This window comes from Mytilus edulis, chromosome 12, assembly GCF_963676685.1.
Source record: "Mytilus edulis chromosome 12, xbMytEdul2.2, whole genome shotgun sequence".
In the NCBI taxonomy this organism is placed as follows: domain Eukaryota; kingdom Metazoa; phylum Mollusca; class Bivalvia; order Mytilida; family Mytilidae; genus Mytilus; species Mytilus edulis.
Window position 1 is genome coordinate 46,011,686 of NC_092355.1, and position 21,065 is coordinate 46,032,750.

The 21,065-nt window shown below is 32.1% G+C and overlaps 1 protein-coding gene across 1 annotated transcript in view; it reads left to right on the forward strand.

Annotated features, from left to right (window-relative positions):
- The window catches only part of LOC139498620 (prolyl 4-hydroxylase subunit alpha-1-like), a 55,338-nt gene that overhangs the window by 11,174 nt on the left and 23,099 nt on the right, over positions 1-21,065 (forward strand). The window contains exons 3-5 of the mRNA XM_071287097.1: positions 851-1,188; positions 12,075-12,126; positions 19,508-19,665. Of these exons, the coding sequence (XP_071143198.1) occupies positions 851-1,188; positions 12,075-12,126; positions 19,508-19,665 (548 nt within the window). The remainder of the gene's footprint in view (positions 1-850; positions 1,189-12,074; positions 12,127-19,507; positions 19,666-21,065) is intronic.

Sequence of the window (21,065 nt, forward strand, 5' to 3'; positions counted from 1 at the left end):
TAGCTGTTAAACATTTCATATAACCAAGATTAAGGCAACTATATTACTTTAATACAACCAAAATTAACTATTTGCACGCGAAGGATAAGTAATGCTTTAAGTTTGGATGTTTAACTAGGTTTACTGTTTAATTGTTTAAATCAATCTGCTCATAGCCGTGATCTTTTACTCGTTGGTAGCATTAACAGTTAGAACCTGATACCTGACATGAAAGTTTTTTTCTATCGTAATTGTTTTCTCGAGCTAAATATTGTTTGAATCTAATACTAGTAATATTTTTGTTTCTGTTTCTTACTTTCAAAGAAGTACTTTTAATGTCGATTTTCTATATCACACTTCGTCTAAATTATAGTTCGTTCAATGTTCAAAAATTTATTTATAGCACAATAATGTTATTACAAAACTAAAACCATAAGTTGGCGTTTGTTTAATAGAAATGAAAATTGGAAATCCTCGAATGTATTGGGTATCTATATGTTTAGTTTATGAAGGCTTATACTATTGTGTAATACTAATAGCAAAAATTGTATAAAGGTTCCGTGCATTACAACGATATTGAATTGAACAATATTCAAACCTGTCATCCGGAAAATATAATTTTTGATTCATGTTTCTCTTGTATAGTAGTTATTTTATATTTTGAAATATATATATAATTAAAGTGAAGAATGTTCAAATGTCGAACATAGTGTGCTTTAGCAGAAAAAAGGTTCAGAAAGATAGAACAATAATAACACCGCTGTTTCCTTGCTTTAGGTTTGTGTCAGGAACTCATACTTCATATCATATATCCCTTCTTATCAATTTTCGTGTAAGCAGTAAGAAATTGAAGTCAAATGTATTTTTTCAGATTTCGCTTCTGCTTATAACAAGTTTAAAGAAGACTGTGACGATTGGCCAATAGAATATGATTTACAGGGAGCTGTTCGATCTTTGTTGCGTCTCCGAACGACTTACGTATTGGATATTGATAAACTTATCACTGGCGAAATACACGAGGAAAAATCAGAAGCGTTGCCCTGGGATTTGCTAGAATTAATTCTTATCGAGACTGAAGCATTAGAAATGTTGGATGAGACAATACAATGGTGCGACTCAATATTGAATTCTTTTCAAAATACTTTGACGGAAGATAGCAACATATTTCGAATATCCATCATCCAAATCAAAGCAAGAATATACCATAAGGTAAACACCATTATATAAAAAAAACTTTCATAAAGCATTGGATAAATACATGCATATATAATATGGTGTGGTCAACTTAAATTGAGAATCGTAGTAGTTCACACAACACCATGACCGAACGCCAGCAGACGAAAAAAGACATACACGTCTTATAAAATTTAGAATGGAAATGGGGAAAGTGGCAAAGAGACAACAACCCGACCAAAGAGCAGAACACAATGTGTACTATAAAAAAGAAGATGTGGCATGATTGCCAATGAGACAGCACTCCAAAAGAGACCAAATGACAGAGAAATAAACAACTATAGATCACCGTACGGCCTTCAACAATGAGCAAATCCCATATCGCATAGTAAGCTATAAAAAGCCCCGAATAGACAATGTAAAACAATTCAAACGAGAAAACTAACGGCCTAATTTAATAAAGATAATTGACGTCATACTAATATCCGAAATATATTAATGAACTGAAATTAAAAACCATACAAGACTAGAGGCTCGTGACTAAGGACAGGCGCAAAAATGCGGCGCGGTTAAACATGTTTTGTGATATATCAACTCTCAACTAGCCAATGTAAAAAAAACCACAGCAATAATCACAGTACAACTCAGTTTAAAAGAAGTCTGGGTCCGATGTCAGAAAAGGTAACAAAAAAACCTAAACAAAATGACACATACATTAACAAAGGACAACTAGCAGTTCATGACATGCCATCTACAGACCTCAATTAAACAGATTAGAAGATTATGTCTTCATTGTATAAATATCCAGCCCAATCCCTCACTTAAGGGGCTAAATATCATACCATCATAAAATATGAAAAGAACATAATCATTTCACGGAAAACTAAAATTTGAGCAAAATAAATATCATCCAAAATAGAAAATGAAATGTTCCATAAAGGTAAACAGTTGATGTAAACTTGTTGGATACTATTTGAATTAATGAAAAAGTAAAATCACCAAAATACTGAACTCAGAGGAAAATCAATTCGGAAAGTCCATTATCACACGGCAAAATCAAATAACAAAACGCATCAAAAACGAATGGACAAGAACTGTCATATTCCTGACTTGGTACAGGCATTTTCAAATGTAAAACATGGTGGATTGAACCTTGTTTTATAGCTAGCTAAACCTCTCACTTGTATGACAGTCGTATCACATTCCATTATATTGTCACCGATGCGTGAACAAAACAAACAGACACAATAGTTAAAAATGTCCAAAATAGGGGTACTGCAGTCAACATTGTGTTATCATCTTAATCACTGTAAAAACAACAAATGTAACGAAGAAGCACAAAAAGGCATACACCATGATACATTCCTTATAATACAAATGTTTAGATGTGCTATGAAATCGAAAAAAAAGACTGTCAGTATATTTTGCTGAAGACAATATAGCTTTCGTTAGTCGAATAATGCCATTCCTCGTAGGTATTATCCAAGGTTCTCACATAATACGTGATGTATATTGGCAAGTACATTGTATATGGTATACCTTGAAGGTCACAGTTGTTGTTGTTTTTATCTGTCGCAAAGAATATGATTTTTATGTATTATTTCAATGTATTGATTTAATTTTTTTTTTTAATTCTTAAATTCAATTTGTTTATTCATTGAAATATCTTTTTCATTTTTACTACTGTAACTGATGTTATGTATTTGTCTTCTTTTTTGTCTTCGTTTATTTTAATTATGTGTTTGTTATTATTTTCTTGCTTTCCTTCTTTATATAGATATTTATCCTATGACAACTTCTCTATGTTAGTCCTGAATAAACTCATCATAGATATCACTATTAAAAGTTTGTACACCAGACGCGTATTGTGTCTGAAAAAGAATTACAAGTAACTTTCGAATCAAAAAAGCTAAAAAGCCCAAATTAAGTACGAAACCGAAGAACATTGAGGACATAAAAAAACAGGTTATTTATCTATCGTTTCTCTTTTTATTATTATTTTTTAAATCATATCAAAGAAAATATTCTGTGATGCACATTTTACTGTTAATGTGTATTTATTGAGTATTGTTTCTTTTTTTTTAATGTTATTACCAATTAATATATTGTTTTTTTCTTTCATATAACTCTATGAATTATTGTAGATATACGAGTGTGTAAAAATTGAAATAATTAGCAAACCAAATACTATGGTTATTTATCATATCATACGAACGATAATGTTAGGTTATAAAACAATCCAGAAATTGATTGGGTCAATGTGTAAGTCAAATATTCACCTAGTAATTCACACTACAAAGAGCTTTTCGACCTGTATAATTGTCTTTCTAAGAAGGATATATAACTAGCTCCTTTAATAAAAAAGTATATCACTTCTACCTGAAAGCGTTATTTATATAAATATGTTTGTTAAATATAAACTGTAAGCATACAGGAAGAACAGAGTTAAAACATATATGAAAGACCGTGTTTTTTCATTTGATAATTGTTCTGAAAAATATGAATTTCAGGGGGAAAATTCAGCTTACGACCCTTGTTTCAAATGACGATCAGAATGCTGGTATTATCAAATTACAACGGTTCTACTTTACAACAGATTCTGACAGTGCTATCATTGAACTGGTCATGGTGTTTTGCTTTGGAATAGTTTTTGAGCATTCTTCCGTTGGCAGTCGTATTTTTTCATAGTTAAAGGGTGTAAAAATTATGCAACAAATTAATATTGCAGTTCTGACAAGTTAGAACCTATCCCAACTGCATTAAAATAACATAAAGAGTTTAGAAAAAACTAAGTTATGGTTGTGGCTATTCCTTTAAATGAAGTATAAAGAGGTATTGGTCTCTAACGTTAAAAGTTATGTTTGAGAAATATATGATACATTATCTTATATCTAGTATTTTTTCAAAAGGCGTGTTTTGTAATAAAAACACGGCCAGTGGGCGTGGTTTATTTTCAATATCCATGCAGTTACGTTCCGTAACAAACGGTGTTGTTTTCGAGTAATATACATTGTAAACATGCATAATTGAAATGTGTAAGTGTTTTTAGACGTAAACATAAATTACAGTTGCCGACTTTCTTACTTGCAATAAAAGAAAGTTATTGTTAAAAATTAGAATATCAAGATTTTCTACTTCTTAATTCCTCATGTTAAGTAAATTCGTTATACTGTGTTTTATTTGGGGTCAGTAATTTGCATATGAAACTCGACCCTATATGAAAGTGACAGTCCCATATATATCTATCGTTAAGGTCACTACCAAACTCACTGTTGACAAGTGGATGATGGTAACTGAAGTTACCACGATCCCAATATGGCGGAGGGGAATCCCCGTATTTGGTTATTAACATTTGCAACGAGTCTGTAAAATATTAACCTTAAACAGTTTTCCGTTACTGAGAAAATCGAACACATTAAAAATGCGTTGATGATGGTAACTCCAAGATGGGATGGTGGTAACTGTCAATCAAAATAGTTTGGAGATGATGGTAACTTTATAATACACAAGGTGTTTTTTTTCAATCATACAGTGTTTAACATGACTAAACATGAAATGAAACACAATAACACGTCTGAATTGAAACCACTATATATTGGAGTATAGATCAATACTAGCGTAAGAGACAATACTGTGTCTGGCAACCAAATTAAAATGTTTATTAAAATGAAACTTTCTTTAATGCAACAATTTCACAAACAGTGTTGTAACTTTGTATCCGCATATCCTCCTTTACCACTTATCAGAACAAAATGAAACTCTCTCAGATTATTAAACATATGATGACATTTTGCACCTCTTATTTTGTTTTTGTTCAAAATCATTTTTTGGGTTTCTATTAGAAAAATATGGACTTTGCCATTGCCTTAAAATAGGGGATACCCATATTGTATCCGCAACTCCTCCTAAACCACTTATTATAGTTTCATAAAACTTTCCCAGATTCTTGATGATATGTCATTTTGCACCTACTTTTTGTTGTTGTTCAAATTGTGTATTTTAGTTTTTATTTTAAAAACATGGATCCGCCCCTTATACCGATAGTGTGGGTTATAATAAAAGGTCTTAAGAATTATAAATCAAGTGGATTAAGCATGATTTCGAATGAAATGATAAAATATAGCCAAACCGATTGAATCCCTCTAATACAAACACTCTTTTCAAGTAGTATTTACCCAACATTATGGGACAAGGGCCAGGCCTTTATCACCCTACACAAGTCTGGCTCTAAACATGATCCAGCAAACTACAGGGACATAACCATTGCAGATAACATAGGCAAGTTATTTAATTTAATTTTAACATGTTAACAAAAATTTTAAAATCTAGTTCTAATTAGTAGTGAGCAAATTGGTTTTACTAAAGGATGTCACACAACAGACCATATGTTGGTGTTTAATACCATCATTCAAAAATTTGTGAAAAATAATTCGAAGCATTGCTTTGTAGATTTTAATCTCAACCTTTTTTATAAACTTAAATGTATAGGTGTTGGAACAAAGTTTTACGACTTTATAAAAATATTAAAATATCCTTAGGAAACCAGACTTTAGAAAGTGAACAGAACTACACATACTTAGGAATAAACTGTTCAGTTATTGTGAAACTGCCTATTTTAGAGGTGGCGTGAATCAAATGTAGATATTTAAAAATTCCAAAGATCTTTTAGAGTACAAACATTTGACTTTTCTACACTTTATACAAGTATTCCACATTCCAAACTAAAAGACAAATTGAACGAGTTGGTATTGCTTTGTTTCATAAAAATGAATGACCAACGAAGATACAAGTATCTTGTCTTAGGAAGGGATAAATCCTACTTTGTAAAGGATCACTCTGATTCTAACAAAATATTTTCTGAATCTGACATTATCAAGATGCTTGATTTCTTGATTGACAACATATTTGTTACGTTCGGAGGACGTCTTTTCAACAGACTATCGGCATTCCAATGAGAACGAATTGTGCACTTTCTTTTTGCCAAAATTTGGTGACTATGTCGAACTTTCCATTTCTAAGTAGAAATATTCCAGCAGCACATGCATACGGTGTATTTAAACCATTGTGGTGACGTCAGCCTATTTATTTACCGTGGATTCTTTTTCTAGAATCAACGCTTCCTTAATCCGTCGCTGAAATGGACTCACCATTTTATATTCTTTTGTTTCCTTTGTGTGCCTAATTACATTAAGGTTATCCCATTGAACTAGAGATAAAGGATACAACAGATACAGTTAAGTCGGCCTCATATCTTGACTTACATCTAGAAATTGACAATGAGGGTCGATTGAAAACAAAACTGTACGACAAAAGAGATGATTTCAGCTTTCCAATTGTGAACTTTCCATTTCTAAGTAGAAATATTCCAGCAGCACATGCATACGGTGTATTTAAACCATTGTGGTGACGTCAGCCTATTTATTTACCGTGGATTCTTTTTCTAGAATCAACGCTTCCTTAATCCGTCGCTGAAATGGACTCACCATTTTATATTCTTTTGTTTCCTTTGTGTGCCTAATTACATTAAGGTTATCCCATTGAACTAGAGATAAAGGATACAACAGATACAGTTAAGTCGGCCTCATATCTTGACTTACATCTAGAAATTGACAATGAGGGTCGATTGAAAACAAAACTGTACGACAAAAGAGATGATTTCAGCTTTCCAATTGTGAACTTTCCATTTCTAAGTAGAAATATTCCAGCAGCACATGCATACGGTGTATTTAAACCATTGTGGTGACGTCAGCCTATTTATTTACCGTGGATTCTTTTTCTAGAATCAACGCTTCCTTAATCCGTCGCTGAAATGGACTCACCATTTTATATTCTTTTGTTTCCTTTGTGTGCCTAATTACATTAAGGTTACTGATATTTGTTCAGTAATGGAATTATTTTAAAAACTTACCATTAATTTTGGTATTTTATATATGCCTGCACTGGGAGTCGAATCCGGATATTTTGTTTAATAAAAGCGAGTTTGGTCGTTTATTATCGGATCATTGTTAGCTATTCCACATGTTTGAAACGAAAATGTTTACATTATAGGTGTCCATTTTTGTTTTATAAACCAATAAAGTATGATTTTATCTGTTTATTCGCAAATCCTTATGCTAGAAAATCGTGATGTGCCTTAAATAAGACTTCTTGTTAGAAATTACGGACACATGCTTTATATATATATGCTATATATATGTTTTTTGTCAAGTTGTTGTCCCCGGCTTTGACACATTCCCCATTTTCATTCTCAATTTTATTAGAAATAAGATCAAATATGTCTCATTTTGTCAAAACATATAATGTTCAGATGCCTGATAAATGAAAATCTTAAAGGGCAGACGTATTGTGTAAAACATGTATTTGTATTGTTTTAACCATTTAATTGTAATATATAATTTATTGTAATGCATCGCAGTCGGAAACCAGGTTGAAATAGAACAAAAGAATCGAAGCTCTTTGTTAGAGAAGGCGATAAATGTTTACTGTATTGTTTACTATAGTGACCAAATTTTTAAAAGTTAATAGAAACAAACAAAATTGCAGTTTTCTTCTCAATTACGAGGTTTTTTTATTTTAAAAACACCATTTGCATAAGTTTTCAATTTATCTAGTACATAGTTAAGCAGAACAATTAGATATCAAGTCGACGACATGGGTATCTTTCAAGTTGGATGAAGAAAATGCATAACCTCCGATTTTTATGAAAAAAAAACCACGGACGGAAAACATATCAATCTATTAGTTCAGTAATTTTCGTGTCTGCCCTTTCATTATGTGACTGAAGAAAAAATTCCAAAAAATGGGTAACAAAAAAAGAAAATCGAATACACCTTTTTATGTTAGGGCGTGTTTGAGTTGAGTATTTTGTCTTGATATCGTACAAAGTAAGACTATTTCATACATCGTCTCGCTTCAGATTCTATCATTTTTATATATTAAAGCTACAGGTTGACTTTATAACACAAAAGAATCTCAGTACTAAAAGAACAACAACAACAACAACAATTTTTATTTGTCAATCAAGACGCCCAGAGGAGCAGTACAATTATAGTTTAAATTAAAGTGTACAAATAATTGTGGTGATTTAAAGATAAAATATATGGGTCAAGTGAAATACCTATCTAATGAGTCACAAAATCAGAGAAGGTGTGTTCGAATAGCTATTTTTTTTTACTGAAAGTACTTGACGACAGTCTTTCAAGTTGGATGATGAAAATGCATATCTTCGAAAAATTCTAATTTTTTGACTAAAAAAATCTAGTGTTCCACGAAATATTTAATTAGAATTTTTTTAAATGTTTATGAATGTTCGAAAATTCCACCTGACAACCGATCAGACAATAGTTTTAAGTTGAATCAATGCAGACAAGATTATTAACTGATGCTCATTAGCTAGTTGATACATTCGTCTTTTAAAATACAACTAACATATAAGGATCGTAATGGTGCAATGTGGATAAATTTATCGGTTTCCAAGAGCAATATTGGTAGCGCGTCATCCCTACAATGGCTTCCATTTCTACGATTGTGAAAATGAACTGGCGTAATGGGGAGATAATTGTGACGAAGTAGACTCCTGACTGATCGTTTGTCACGATAACATGGTTATTTAAACTCACTTACAATACCTTCTAATTAAGAATAGGCTTTAATTTTGAAAAGACATTATCACAATAGTTTAAGTAATAGATACAATGGATAAGCATTGATTAATGAAAAACAAACCATTCGCCCTGCGGGCTCATGGTTTCTTTTTCAAGAATCAACGCTTATCCATTGTATCTATATCACATATATCTTAATTGATACAATATTCCCGTGCTTGCATTCCCTATAATGATTTTCTTGATACAGGGTTGTTGCTTACAAGGAAGCTATTAAATCAAGATTTCCAAATGGTGAAGTTTAAATCATCTCTTCGTAAATTTTACCGACGCAATCACGAGTTGGTTGACCGTTATGAAATAACCGTTTCACAAATGATATCGGATATGTTCCTTACGTTGTAACCTCAATCCCCTTCCCTTTCATAAATGTGACCTACCAAATTAGACTATTTACCGGATTTGTTATCTCATAAGCAACACGACGGGTGCCACATGTGAAGCAGGATCTGCTTACCCTTCCGGAGCACTTGAGATCATCCTTAGTTTTTGGTGGGGTTCGTGTTGTTTATTCTTTAGTTTTCTATATATGTTGTGTTATGTTTACTATTGTTTGTCCTTTTCATTTTTAGCCATGGTGTTGTCAGTTTATTTTCGATTTATGAGTTTGACTGTCCCTCTGGTATCTTTCGTCCCTCTTTCTGAATCTGGGAGCTTCCAAATAGCAAAAAGGAACTTTTTTACAAAGGGATGAAAGCTTATTCCAAATGATTGGTTAATGAATTGATCTATCTATATAATATAGGATGAAATACGTAACGTAATTTAATTTAAGGGTGAGGGGGCCATATATCACGGCTAAATTGTACTTAGTTTGTCGTTTTATACAACCTTTTGGCAAGTTATCACCATTCCAGAAATCAGTTACCGCGATCTTTCAAAAATAACATGAACAGTTACCATCATCAACGTACTTTTTTCACTTTCTATTTTCTAAGTAACGTACAACTGTTTAAGGTTAATATACAGACTCATTGAAAATATTAATAACCAAACGACGGCTGAGTAATGTTAGCCACATTTATGTAAAAACAAAGAAATTAAGAGGGAAAGATCTTACGGGGATTTCCCTCCGCCATATTGGGATCGTGGTAACTTCAGTTACCATCATCCGCTTGTCAACAGTGAAACTGTGTAACCTATTATGTTAATCGTGAAAATTTCGATTTTTGTAGCCTGACAAAATCACGACGCTACATTTATTTTAACTATTGACACATTTTAATTGAATACAAAGAGATTTGAAGCAATGCTTTTTATTACAAATACATTGTATTCTTCAAATGACTACAGTACCAGAATAACTTCACATCACCTCTGCATCTTATTTCCGGAATGTTTAAGTGTGATTCGTAATAGTCAATTTATCATATCCACTAAACATGTTCTTCTTTTATTATATTCACTTCTTCCAAATTTGGATTTCTATCCTGAAGTAACAAAACGTACATGTGCAATCTTTGTTACAATTACTGTACAGCACTGACCAAGCAGTATTTTTCTCCAAGTGAGACCGATTGGCACTCTACTGAATTAGGTCACCATTGTGAGCTCAGATTAAGGGCGTTTATGTCATGAGAATATCCGTAGTTTATTTGATTTTAATACCACACGTACTTGGGAAACAGTTATCAATATATAATTTTAGATGCCGTAGATTTTCAAGTTTGTTAATGTTTGTTCAGAGTGTCACTTATATACAATTCTATGAATACCATTACTGAAACATTCCTTTTATAAATAACGATAATATATTTGTATATAAAAATAATGCTGTTATTTGAAGTTCACTTACATTAGTTGGTCCGAGTACACAGTTATTTCGTAGTTCATTTCTTTTAGAATATGAATGGAAATAAAAAAAATCCCATCTACGCTTTCTCAATAATATTTTTACAGTGGTATGTACTACTTTTTGGACAATTTTATGTTCAGGGGGTCTTGAAATCTTTTGACAGCTTCCGAAATACTTATTTTTAACCTTTTTCAGCTGGACCAAATCACTACTTTACTTTAAAATTCATGAATCAATTTGTTTCCCAATGTAATTTTATCCCCCTGCTTGCTATTTGAGGCAAAAAACATGAAGAAATAAATTTGGAAGGGGTATAAAAAAGATTGGCAAGTAATACACTATCCACACTAGGGACTATATTTCTGGACAACAAAAATCAAGGGACGATAACTGTGTACTCGGACCAGTTTACATATATTTATTTAAATATTCCTGATATATTAATTGATTAAAATTGAGAATGGAAATGGGGAATGTGTACAAGAGACAACAACCCAACCAAATAAAAAACAACAGCAGAGGGTCACCAACAGGTCTTCAATGTAGCGAGAAATTCCAGCACCCGGAGGCGTCCTTCAGCTGGCTCCTAAACAAATATATACTAGACCAGTGATAATGAACGCCATAATAATTTCCAAATTGTACACAAGAAACTAAAATTAAAATAATACAAGACTAACAAAGGCCAGAGGCTCCTGACTTGGGACAGGCGCAAAAATGCGGCGGGGTTAAACATGTTTGTGAGATCTCAACCCTCCCCCTATACCTCTAACCAATGTAGAAAAGTAAACGCATAACAATACGCACATTAAAATTCAGTTGCATTACTTGTTTTACTGATTTCATTTTATAAAATAATTTTAAGGAAAATATCCCTATTTCTTCAGGCTTGATGTTTCAATTTGACTGTGGAATTATTAAAATGATGAGGACGATAGTGGATTAGTTGTTGTTGACATCCGGTAGAAGATTTTGCATGCATAGCAGGACGGAAACACGTTAATATGACATGAACGTTAAAGCTGCCTTGATTAAGATCAAACAAAAATGAATAGAAGGGATAATGGTCTATAGCCTAATGTAGCATTCCACTTCATTTCTATCAAAATCCGATCTAAGAACAAATATCAAACTCCTGAAAACTTCTTTGTAATGTTAGGTTTCAATATCTTGCAACTTGTGGTTACCGAAAGTGTCTTTAAAATTACGTACAGACATATTTAGAAGGCTAGTGAAACATTATCCGCGTCGCCTTGTTGTGCGCAGGGGTAAAAAAGAAAAAAAGTATTTCAAAAGTTAATATCACATAAACAATTTTAATAATTACTCCAATATGGAATAATATTCATTTACATCTGTTAACCTCATATTCACATGAGTGCTGGGATTTCATGCATTTCTGTTGAAATGACAATTAAGTAATTCGTGGTGAAAATTTAAACCTTTTGAATATATCATTTCAGGCATCTTTTACCAGAAATGCTGCCAAGTTACTTGAGGAATTCAAGGAAGAAGGTAATATTCAGACTATTTTATGATTAAACAGAAGTATTGAAAATTGTTTAAGTGATTGCTGTGTTAACACATCAAAGTTCAGTGATATAGATACAATGGATAATCGTTGATTCTTGAAAAAGAAACCATGAGCCCGGAGGGCGAATGGTTTGTTTTTCATGAATCAACGCTTATCCATTGCATCTATAACTTAAACTATTGTGTTAATGTCTTTTAAAAATTAACGCCTATTCTTAATGAGAAGGTATTGTAAGTGAGTTTAAATAACCATGTTATCGTGTCAAACAATTCATTACAATAAATTGAATATCACAATTAAATGGTTAAAACAAAAATAAAAATATATTATAACACAACACGTCTGTCCTTAAAGATCTTCATACTATCAGGCATCTGAATATTGTCTGTTCTTTACAAAATAAGAGATATTCGAACTTATTTCTATTAAAATTGAAAATGGAAATGGAGAATGTGTCAAAGGGAATACAACCCGACAACGAACATTCTAATTTTAGGAACATCACGATTTTCTAGCATAGGAATAAAATTGTGTAGTAAAACAGATGAAATCATATTATATAAATTTATAAAACAAAAGTTGACAAATCATAAGAATGTAATTAGTTTTGTTTTAAACATGTGGAATAGCCAACAACATGAACAATGATCCAAAAATAAACGACCAAACTCGCTTTATTTACACAAATTATTCACAATAACATACAAAAATGAACAAAAACTTGAAAAGTAGAGAATAGGGACAACAAAGATAATACAGGGATTCGAACCTAAAAATACAATTCCATACCTTAAACTCATTTTTCTTAACCATGAAACCTCGTGGCTACCAATTCATACTATTCGTTTGCCTATTATGTATATATAAAGGTAGAAGCCCTGTGTGTCTTTTGTATTGATGTATTTCGTACATTCATTTATATAAATAAAATAGACTTTTAAATCGTAACCGATTGTTAGCCCAGAGGTTTAGTCGATATGTTGATGTCAGTAACACGTATCAGAATTTATGAACGGGTTCGAATCTCAGGGAAAGCCTATAGAAATCACAAAAATGGAAGGTAAGTTTTTAAAACAATTCCATTAGTGAACAGAAATCAGTTAATTAGTCAATTCAAACTTAATGAAATTAGGCACACAAAGGAAACAAAAGAATCTCATATGTTGAGCCCATTTCAGTGAAAGATTTAGGAAGCGTTGATTCTAGAAAAAGAATCCACGGTTAATGAATAGGCTGACGTCACCACAATGGTTTAACTTAAGATGACAAATGCTGACAAAAAACTGTTAAGATTATTTGACACTAGTTTGCAGTAGAATAAAAGATCTCAAAATATCCACGATACATGTATCATTTCATAGAGATCTTCCATCTATATGTCTGATATTTTCTGTTTAGAAATTATAGATAAGAAAAACATATATTTAACTTGTATAGACATTTCTTGCACTCTCTGGCGTAAAATGTATTTAAACTGACGGCGTTAACTGTGATCGCAAGGTTTACCGTGACTTCCACGCACAAAATCATTTAAACATTTTCAATGAGAACTTAAGTTCACAGTTTGGCAACGTAACTATACGATTTTTATTTTTTTCTGTCATTCGGATGACAGTCTCCAACATTTAATACAAAATACAGAAGCGGAGAAAGACTCCTTGTTTTTACTATTGGTTATGGGACAGATTTGTAATGCATACGAGTAAACCATTATACCGGAAATTTATATTTTAACGACCAGGAATTCAAAAACAATGCACCAAGTTATCAAACAGGGATAAATTGAAATAAGATAAAGAGTTTTGACCCAAATATTGCAAATGGTTATATTTATTCAACTTTTATTATGATGTTAACCTTTTAAGTAATAATCAATATATAGTTCTTAGACTTAACTTTCACTTCAATGTTTGTATCATTATTATTACAAATTGTGCTCATTCTTTACAAACACATAATACTAAATGTTTCTTTTTTTACGTTACGGTCGCTTGTCGGCAAACAATAGTTATCAAAAATACCAGGATTATAATTTAGTACGCATTTACGAAATTTTGATCGCTTTGAGCAATTTTGTATTGGCACTTGAGGCATAATGTTGGCTAGAATATTGATATGAGAATTTTCAATGAGAACTTAATTTCACAGTGTGGGAACATAACTATACGGTTTTTTTTTTAAATTATTGTCATTTGGTTGACTGTCGAGCAGGCTCCAACTACTTTTTACTATTCTACTATTTTTACTATTTTACTTTTTACTATTTACTATTTTACTAATTTTTTTCTAAATTCAAATCTTCAATAGAATTAGAATTTTGAAATAAATTATTAGAATTTTGAAATAAATTATTAGAATTTTAAAATAAATTATTAGAATTTTCAAAGCCAACACGGATTTTTTCATTCTTTTAATATTATACAACGACCTACTACACAAAATCTTTCTTAAATTCATTGACGCATTCTTTTCTTTAGGTGCCCTGATCATAATCACTTATAAAAGTGTACTCGAACACACATAAAATGTAAATAAAGAAGATTACAAATACAAGTACATTGTAGGACAATGCTTTTCTCATCCAAAATCCAGAATATTCATAGATGTGTCACAAAAGTCATCGAAGAAAAAACAACAGATAACAACAAGAACCCTCTTTAAAATTTTGAAAAATAATGCACTTTTGTTAGAATAAAGAATGCCATGGTCAGTAAGTTCTTATAAGAGTTATTGCTCTTTGTACAGGTTCTTGCATTTTATGTTCGGGATATTGTTTTGTAAATAGAATTAAGAATAAGAATAGAAATATGACGAGAAACGTTTGGTTATTTTTTATGTGCCAAGACAAATGTGAGAAAGCTTCCCTTACTTTTTTTTCATTTCAATTCGCTTGATTTTCATTATAACAAAATTTCATTATTTATTTTACACTAGTTTAGCTTTCATTCGATAGGAATATGCATTTCCCATCAGTACCATTCACAAATCATTGAAGGGACTGAAACTTTTAATCACAGTGTAGATACTATTCTGTACGCTTTCCGGAAGTCGCGATTTTCGAAGCGAGAACCTTTTGGATCACATTTTAAATTTATCAGATATACTATATTAAACGGTAAGATGTTCATCTGTACATTGCTTAATGATTAATTCAGCTGACATCGATATTCACAAATGGTTTATAATTAAATTTAGCACATTCATTATTCGTATCTTTGCCTTAATCAAGAGATTTTCAAGTGCATCACTAAGGAAAATCAGTCGGTGAACCTAAAAACAATCTTTTTACACCCTTACTGTACAAATTAACGTAAAATCCAGACTTAATTTACTAAATAAAGTATATTTAAAGTGGTGGTAAAAGTTTCAGCCAGATCTTTGAAGCCAGAAATAAGAAAATTACACTTGTTCGAATTTCGCACTGTACGATCAGTCTCGCTTGTATATTTTGAAACTGTATGATCAGTCTTTATTTCACTGTATTCTAGTAGTGATTTCAAAGTTATTTACGATACATTAGAAGATGGCATTTTTCTAAATAACACAAATGTATTTTAATAAATTCACATCCTGTAAACTTTTCAAACATGTTTTAGCTTGATAGGGTGTACTCGACTTACTACATTAAGTATAAGGATGTTTGAATGTTGCTAAAATAAGAAGAAGGTTTGTTTGTTTATATAAGTTTCAGAAATGTCCTCCGTTATACTTAAAATTGTACAAACACACAGATTTAATTGTTATATAAAAATGCATGTATTTACAAACATTCGAGGCCGTACTGTAGCCTATAATTGATCACAGTTCCTTCACTTTGTTTTGGATGTAGATCTGTCTCTTTCACACTCAATTGTACACCACTTTGTAAAGCGATGGTTTATAGTGATAATGAAGTCCGTCTTTCCGTTCGTCCGTTGGACCGGTACAACATGTTTCGCCGGTTTTGCAAGCGCATCTCCTCATAAACCACTTAATATACATTGGGGTTTCCAGACATTTTTAAATGGAGAGGGGGTCCAATCCAGGAGAAAAGAGGATTCTAAATATATGTTCCCATACAAATGCATTGAAAGTTAAAAAAGAGTTTCAAACCGCCGGATCCCAATTTTCTTGAATCCTTCACTGGTACAACTGTTAATTTATTTTTTTCTCGGATTCCGTATCATAAATTATAATATAAAAAAGAAGAAGCGGTATGATTGCCAATAAGACAACCGTCCACAAGAAATCAAAATGACACAGACATTAACAAATATAGTTCACCGCATGGCCTTCAACAATAAGCAAAGCCAATACCACAAAGTCAGCTATAAAAGCCCCCGAAATGACAATGTAAAACAATTCAAACGAGAAAATTAACGGCCTTATTTATTAAAAAAAAGGAATGTTTTTCGAATTTTATTAAAAATCTTTTATGGGGTTTCTTTATATAAGATACGGACTTGAACATTGCATTATATGGGGGCACCCATCAGGTATTTCCAACCGTGACCCTCAAAACCAATTGTTAAACTTTTCTAAAATTGCTCCATTTTTAATCAATTAATGTATTATGGAGCTTCTATTTCGAATTTTTGATGTTTCTATATCTTAAATACGGACTTTGTCATAACCTTATATTGGGCGTACCTATTTTATATTCACAACTTCCTTCAGACAAGTGTCATAACTTAATGAATCTTTTTCAGATTCCTTATCATTTAATTCAATTGTGTACCTCTTATTTGGTTTTTCGAAAAATCATCAGTTTTTTATTTCCATGATAAGGACTTTTCCACTACCTTATTGGGTGGTACCCGTTTACTATACGCAACTTTCAAAAACTTACCATATACTAGTATTAATAAAACTTCCTCGTATTCGTTATTAAATGATGCCCCTGTGCACCTATAATTTAGTTTTTCTGGTGGTTTATTTTATTCCAAAACATGGACTATAGAAGTGGCGGGGTATAATTTCGTGAATTCTTTCCTCAATACCTAAAGTTTTTAAACAAAGTTTTCTCTATCTATTTTTTGTCATTTTAAAAGAGACAGGCTTGATGTATGTTATCACCAATTGGTCAACGGCAGACGGTGTAAATAGTCTTTAAAAATGTAATAGTTAAACAGATAACTGCAACGACACACTAGTACAAAGTCCACAAGCAAATCATGTATTGCTTTTTAGGCATTTGATTATAAGTAAGACTGATGGAACAAAAATATGATTATTTTGCCGTCTACAAAAATCATCAGAAATATATTTGTATTGTCTGATGAAAGAAATTACACGTTATAGTTCAAGGGACACAATCATAATTTCACATAGACACGTATACACCTTCAAATTGCCGTTGTTTGTCAGTCAATGTCGTTAAAAACTTCCATTTGTTGTTGTTTTTTTCTTCAAAATCACGACTGGTCATACAGACAAAAAATCTGAAATCGCTACTAGAATACAGTCAGTTTTAGACTGATCGTACAGTAATTTATTTTGGGATCCTCAAGGAAAGCATATTTTTTATTTGAAATACGAACATTCTACTTTAATACGATAGGAATATTGAAACAGTATATATTTAACTGTAAACTGGTGTAAATATTTGCAATAAAAGATAATTTGCTTTGTACTACGAGAGCAAAATTGTCAATCGATTTCACTTTTTTCTATGAAGTTGGTGTGATGCACACGTATATTTTATATTCTACTGCATGTTTTTGTTACAGTTACTCATATTTATGATGCTATACATACATTTAAGATGTGCAAAGCACTTTATAGATATAGGAGTAAACAAATGATGAGAAAAAGCACCAAAACAAAACCGTTCTGTTAGCCAGTTTGAAATCCTCGCTTCGAAAATCGCGACTTCCGGATAGCGTACAGAATAGTATCTACACTGTGTTTAATGACTCTCTCTGATTAGTTGAGAAAATCCACTTCAACATCAACAAAGAGCTTTTACCATAAAAATGGGAATCATAGATATCAATTTCTTGTTTATGGATTAAAATAATTCTTATTTTGTGAAGAACCACACTGATGCTATCAGAAAATACAGTGAAGATGACATTATCAAAATGTTCAATTTTTTAATAGACAATATATTTGTACCAATGGGTACTAATTTTGCACCCTTCCGGTCGACTTGATTTTGTACTCGTATTCAAAAGTTCTAAAAGACCAAAAGCAAAAGCACCTTGCAACATTCGTTTATCTCACTTTCAGATATATTGATGATGTCATATCACTGAATAACCCGTATTTCAGTCTGTACTTGCTTCTCATTTAACCCAGTGAACTTGAAATTAAGGATACTACTGATACAAGAAGGAGTGCTTCATACCTTGATCTTTTCCTCAATATTGACACAGATGGACGACTTCACACTGAAATCTATGACAAACGGGATGATTTCAACTTCCCAATTATCAATTCCCCATTTCTCTGTGGTAACATACCCTCTCCTCTGATGCTTCGTATGGTTTTAACATATCTCAATTTATACGTTTTGCTCGTGTATGTTCACACTTTACTGACTTCCTATACAGGAGTTTGCTCCAACAGAGTTCTGATGAGGAAAGATTAGAAATGACACACCGTAAATTTTATGGACATCACGACGAAGTGGCTGATCTATACGATGAGTCGGTGTCTAAACTAACTAATGACCTTTTATCACGTCTTAAATTGTATGTCGTCTGTCTGCTAAGTACAGAACGTGACATATTCTCGAATATGACTGTTAAAACCGAGTACATCCGACATTCATGTATATTTTTTTGTTATGTTTCTATAATGGTTTTGGTTGAATAGTCTGTTATGTCTATTCGTTTAATCCAAATAATTTTAAAATTGCCTTTCAATACATCATTGCCATAAAATTATTCAGACGAGTTTTGTGAAAATAATTGTATAAAGTTCTAGATTGCATGCTAGTTACGTAAGCGCGTCACTGTTTTTTTTATATCATGTGGTGTTTTTCGTTGATGGAAATTTTTTCGTTGTTCTGGGATTTGCATGTTGGGTCGACTATTAGTATTATATTACGTGTTGTCATTTTAGCGATATATTTTTTTACATTGTCATAAAGTGGAAGGTTTGGCTAGCCATTAAACCAGATTCAACCCACCATTGTGTACTTAAGATGTTCTGTTCCAAGTTAGGAATATGTCAGTTGTAATCAGATAGTTCGTTCCTGTGTATGTTGGTTTTTCTTTTTGTTACAGTTCAGTGTTCCTGTTGTTCCTTTGTTTTCCTAGTATGGTTGATCTGTCTTCCTAGGTTTTATCTTGTATCCGGATTTGTTTTCTCTCTACCGATTTATGAAGTTTGAACACCGGTATACTACTGTTGCCTTCATTTGTATGTTTGTTGTAGGACCGTTATCTGTTAAGGAGGATTACCAACTGTACGTAAAGGAGTCAACAGATAACGTAGAAAATTCAGATGAGGTTGTATCTGTCAGAGATTGGCCGCTCCACAAACGCGAAATAGATAATCATGAAAAACAGTTATGTAGAGGGAAACAGAAGAAGGTTAGAAAAGTAATTTTTACAAGGGCTATCATGTCTAAAAGACTAATATAATTATTGACATTGAAAGCGACGTCGATAAAAAACAAATGCAACTAGTATGCAATTTTTTCTAATCCTTTATAATTTTGAAAGCTTTGGTTTGTTAATACTATCATATAAGACAGACACATACGTACACTACATTAACAAATAATTGGGTTTGACATTTTAAACATTTTATAAACGAATTCGGAGTCTTCGAAAACTCTGTCCTGTGGACAGGCATACACACAAGTTTTGTATAAAGATGAACAGAAGCTTATTTTTGTTAAACATTTGAAGTATCTTCTTTACATAAAAATGGTCCAATTTTTTTGGGCAATTTTTTAAAACTATTCCAGTTTTATTGAATTTTCATGATTTTGTAAAAAAAAAAAAACAACAAAAAAACACGTCCTTGTTTGCTGTATATTTATCTTTTCTGAAAAAAAAAAAATAACGAGATATGGATTTTTTTTTAATGTATGTTGTCGTGAGAAAAAAAATGAAGGGTAGAACATTAGCAAAATTAAATGCAAATTCTGCAAAAGGAGATGTCATCCAAATTTGCATTGTAATTTGTAATAATAAAACTAAAACTAGAGGCTCTCAAGAGGCTATGTCGCACACCAGTGTATACTGTGGTTATGAAAATCGTGTTTAATAATGGGGGGGGGGGGGGGGGGGGGGTTCATACAGTGCCAATTATTAATCCCGTTTGAGATCAGACAGCGCTAAGACACGGAAAGTAAAAATGTAAGATTACTATTCTCAATGGTCTGGAATGTTCTTTTATTGCCTGAACGCTGTAGTATACATTCGTAACAGTTTCTATCAGATCAAAGATGTCAGAAAAGTACTCCCAACAGTTAGGTGTGTCCCGTTACATTCGGGAAATTCGTTCGATTTTGTCTAATCTGATTACAATCGTGATTATGTCGTGACAGATACTGCTATATCGGATCAAAATCGTAACAATCTTCTGTGTTTTCTGGACGGTGTACTGTGGAATGGGCATGATCTGGAGAGATTTGTCATTGCTGTTGTTTTGCCAATTGAGTCGAGATTGCATCCCGAATGCGAACCGTCTTTGACGAAACCGTTCCGAAACAGTCCCGTTATTAATCCGAAATACGCAAACATTTTGTAAAAATTCGTCATGAAAGGACCATTACTAATAACGAATTGACGGACGATTTCAACGATGGATAATGTCAAGACTCTGACGATGACGTTGTGTTAAGAGAATTGGGAATGCGCAGAAAAGGATATAATTCCATTATATTTTTTTTTCATTATTTCCATTTAAAAGTTCATGGTCAATGTAATAAAAACAATGACTGATCCAATAGTTATCAAAGGTACCAGGATTATAATTTAGT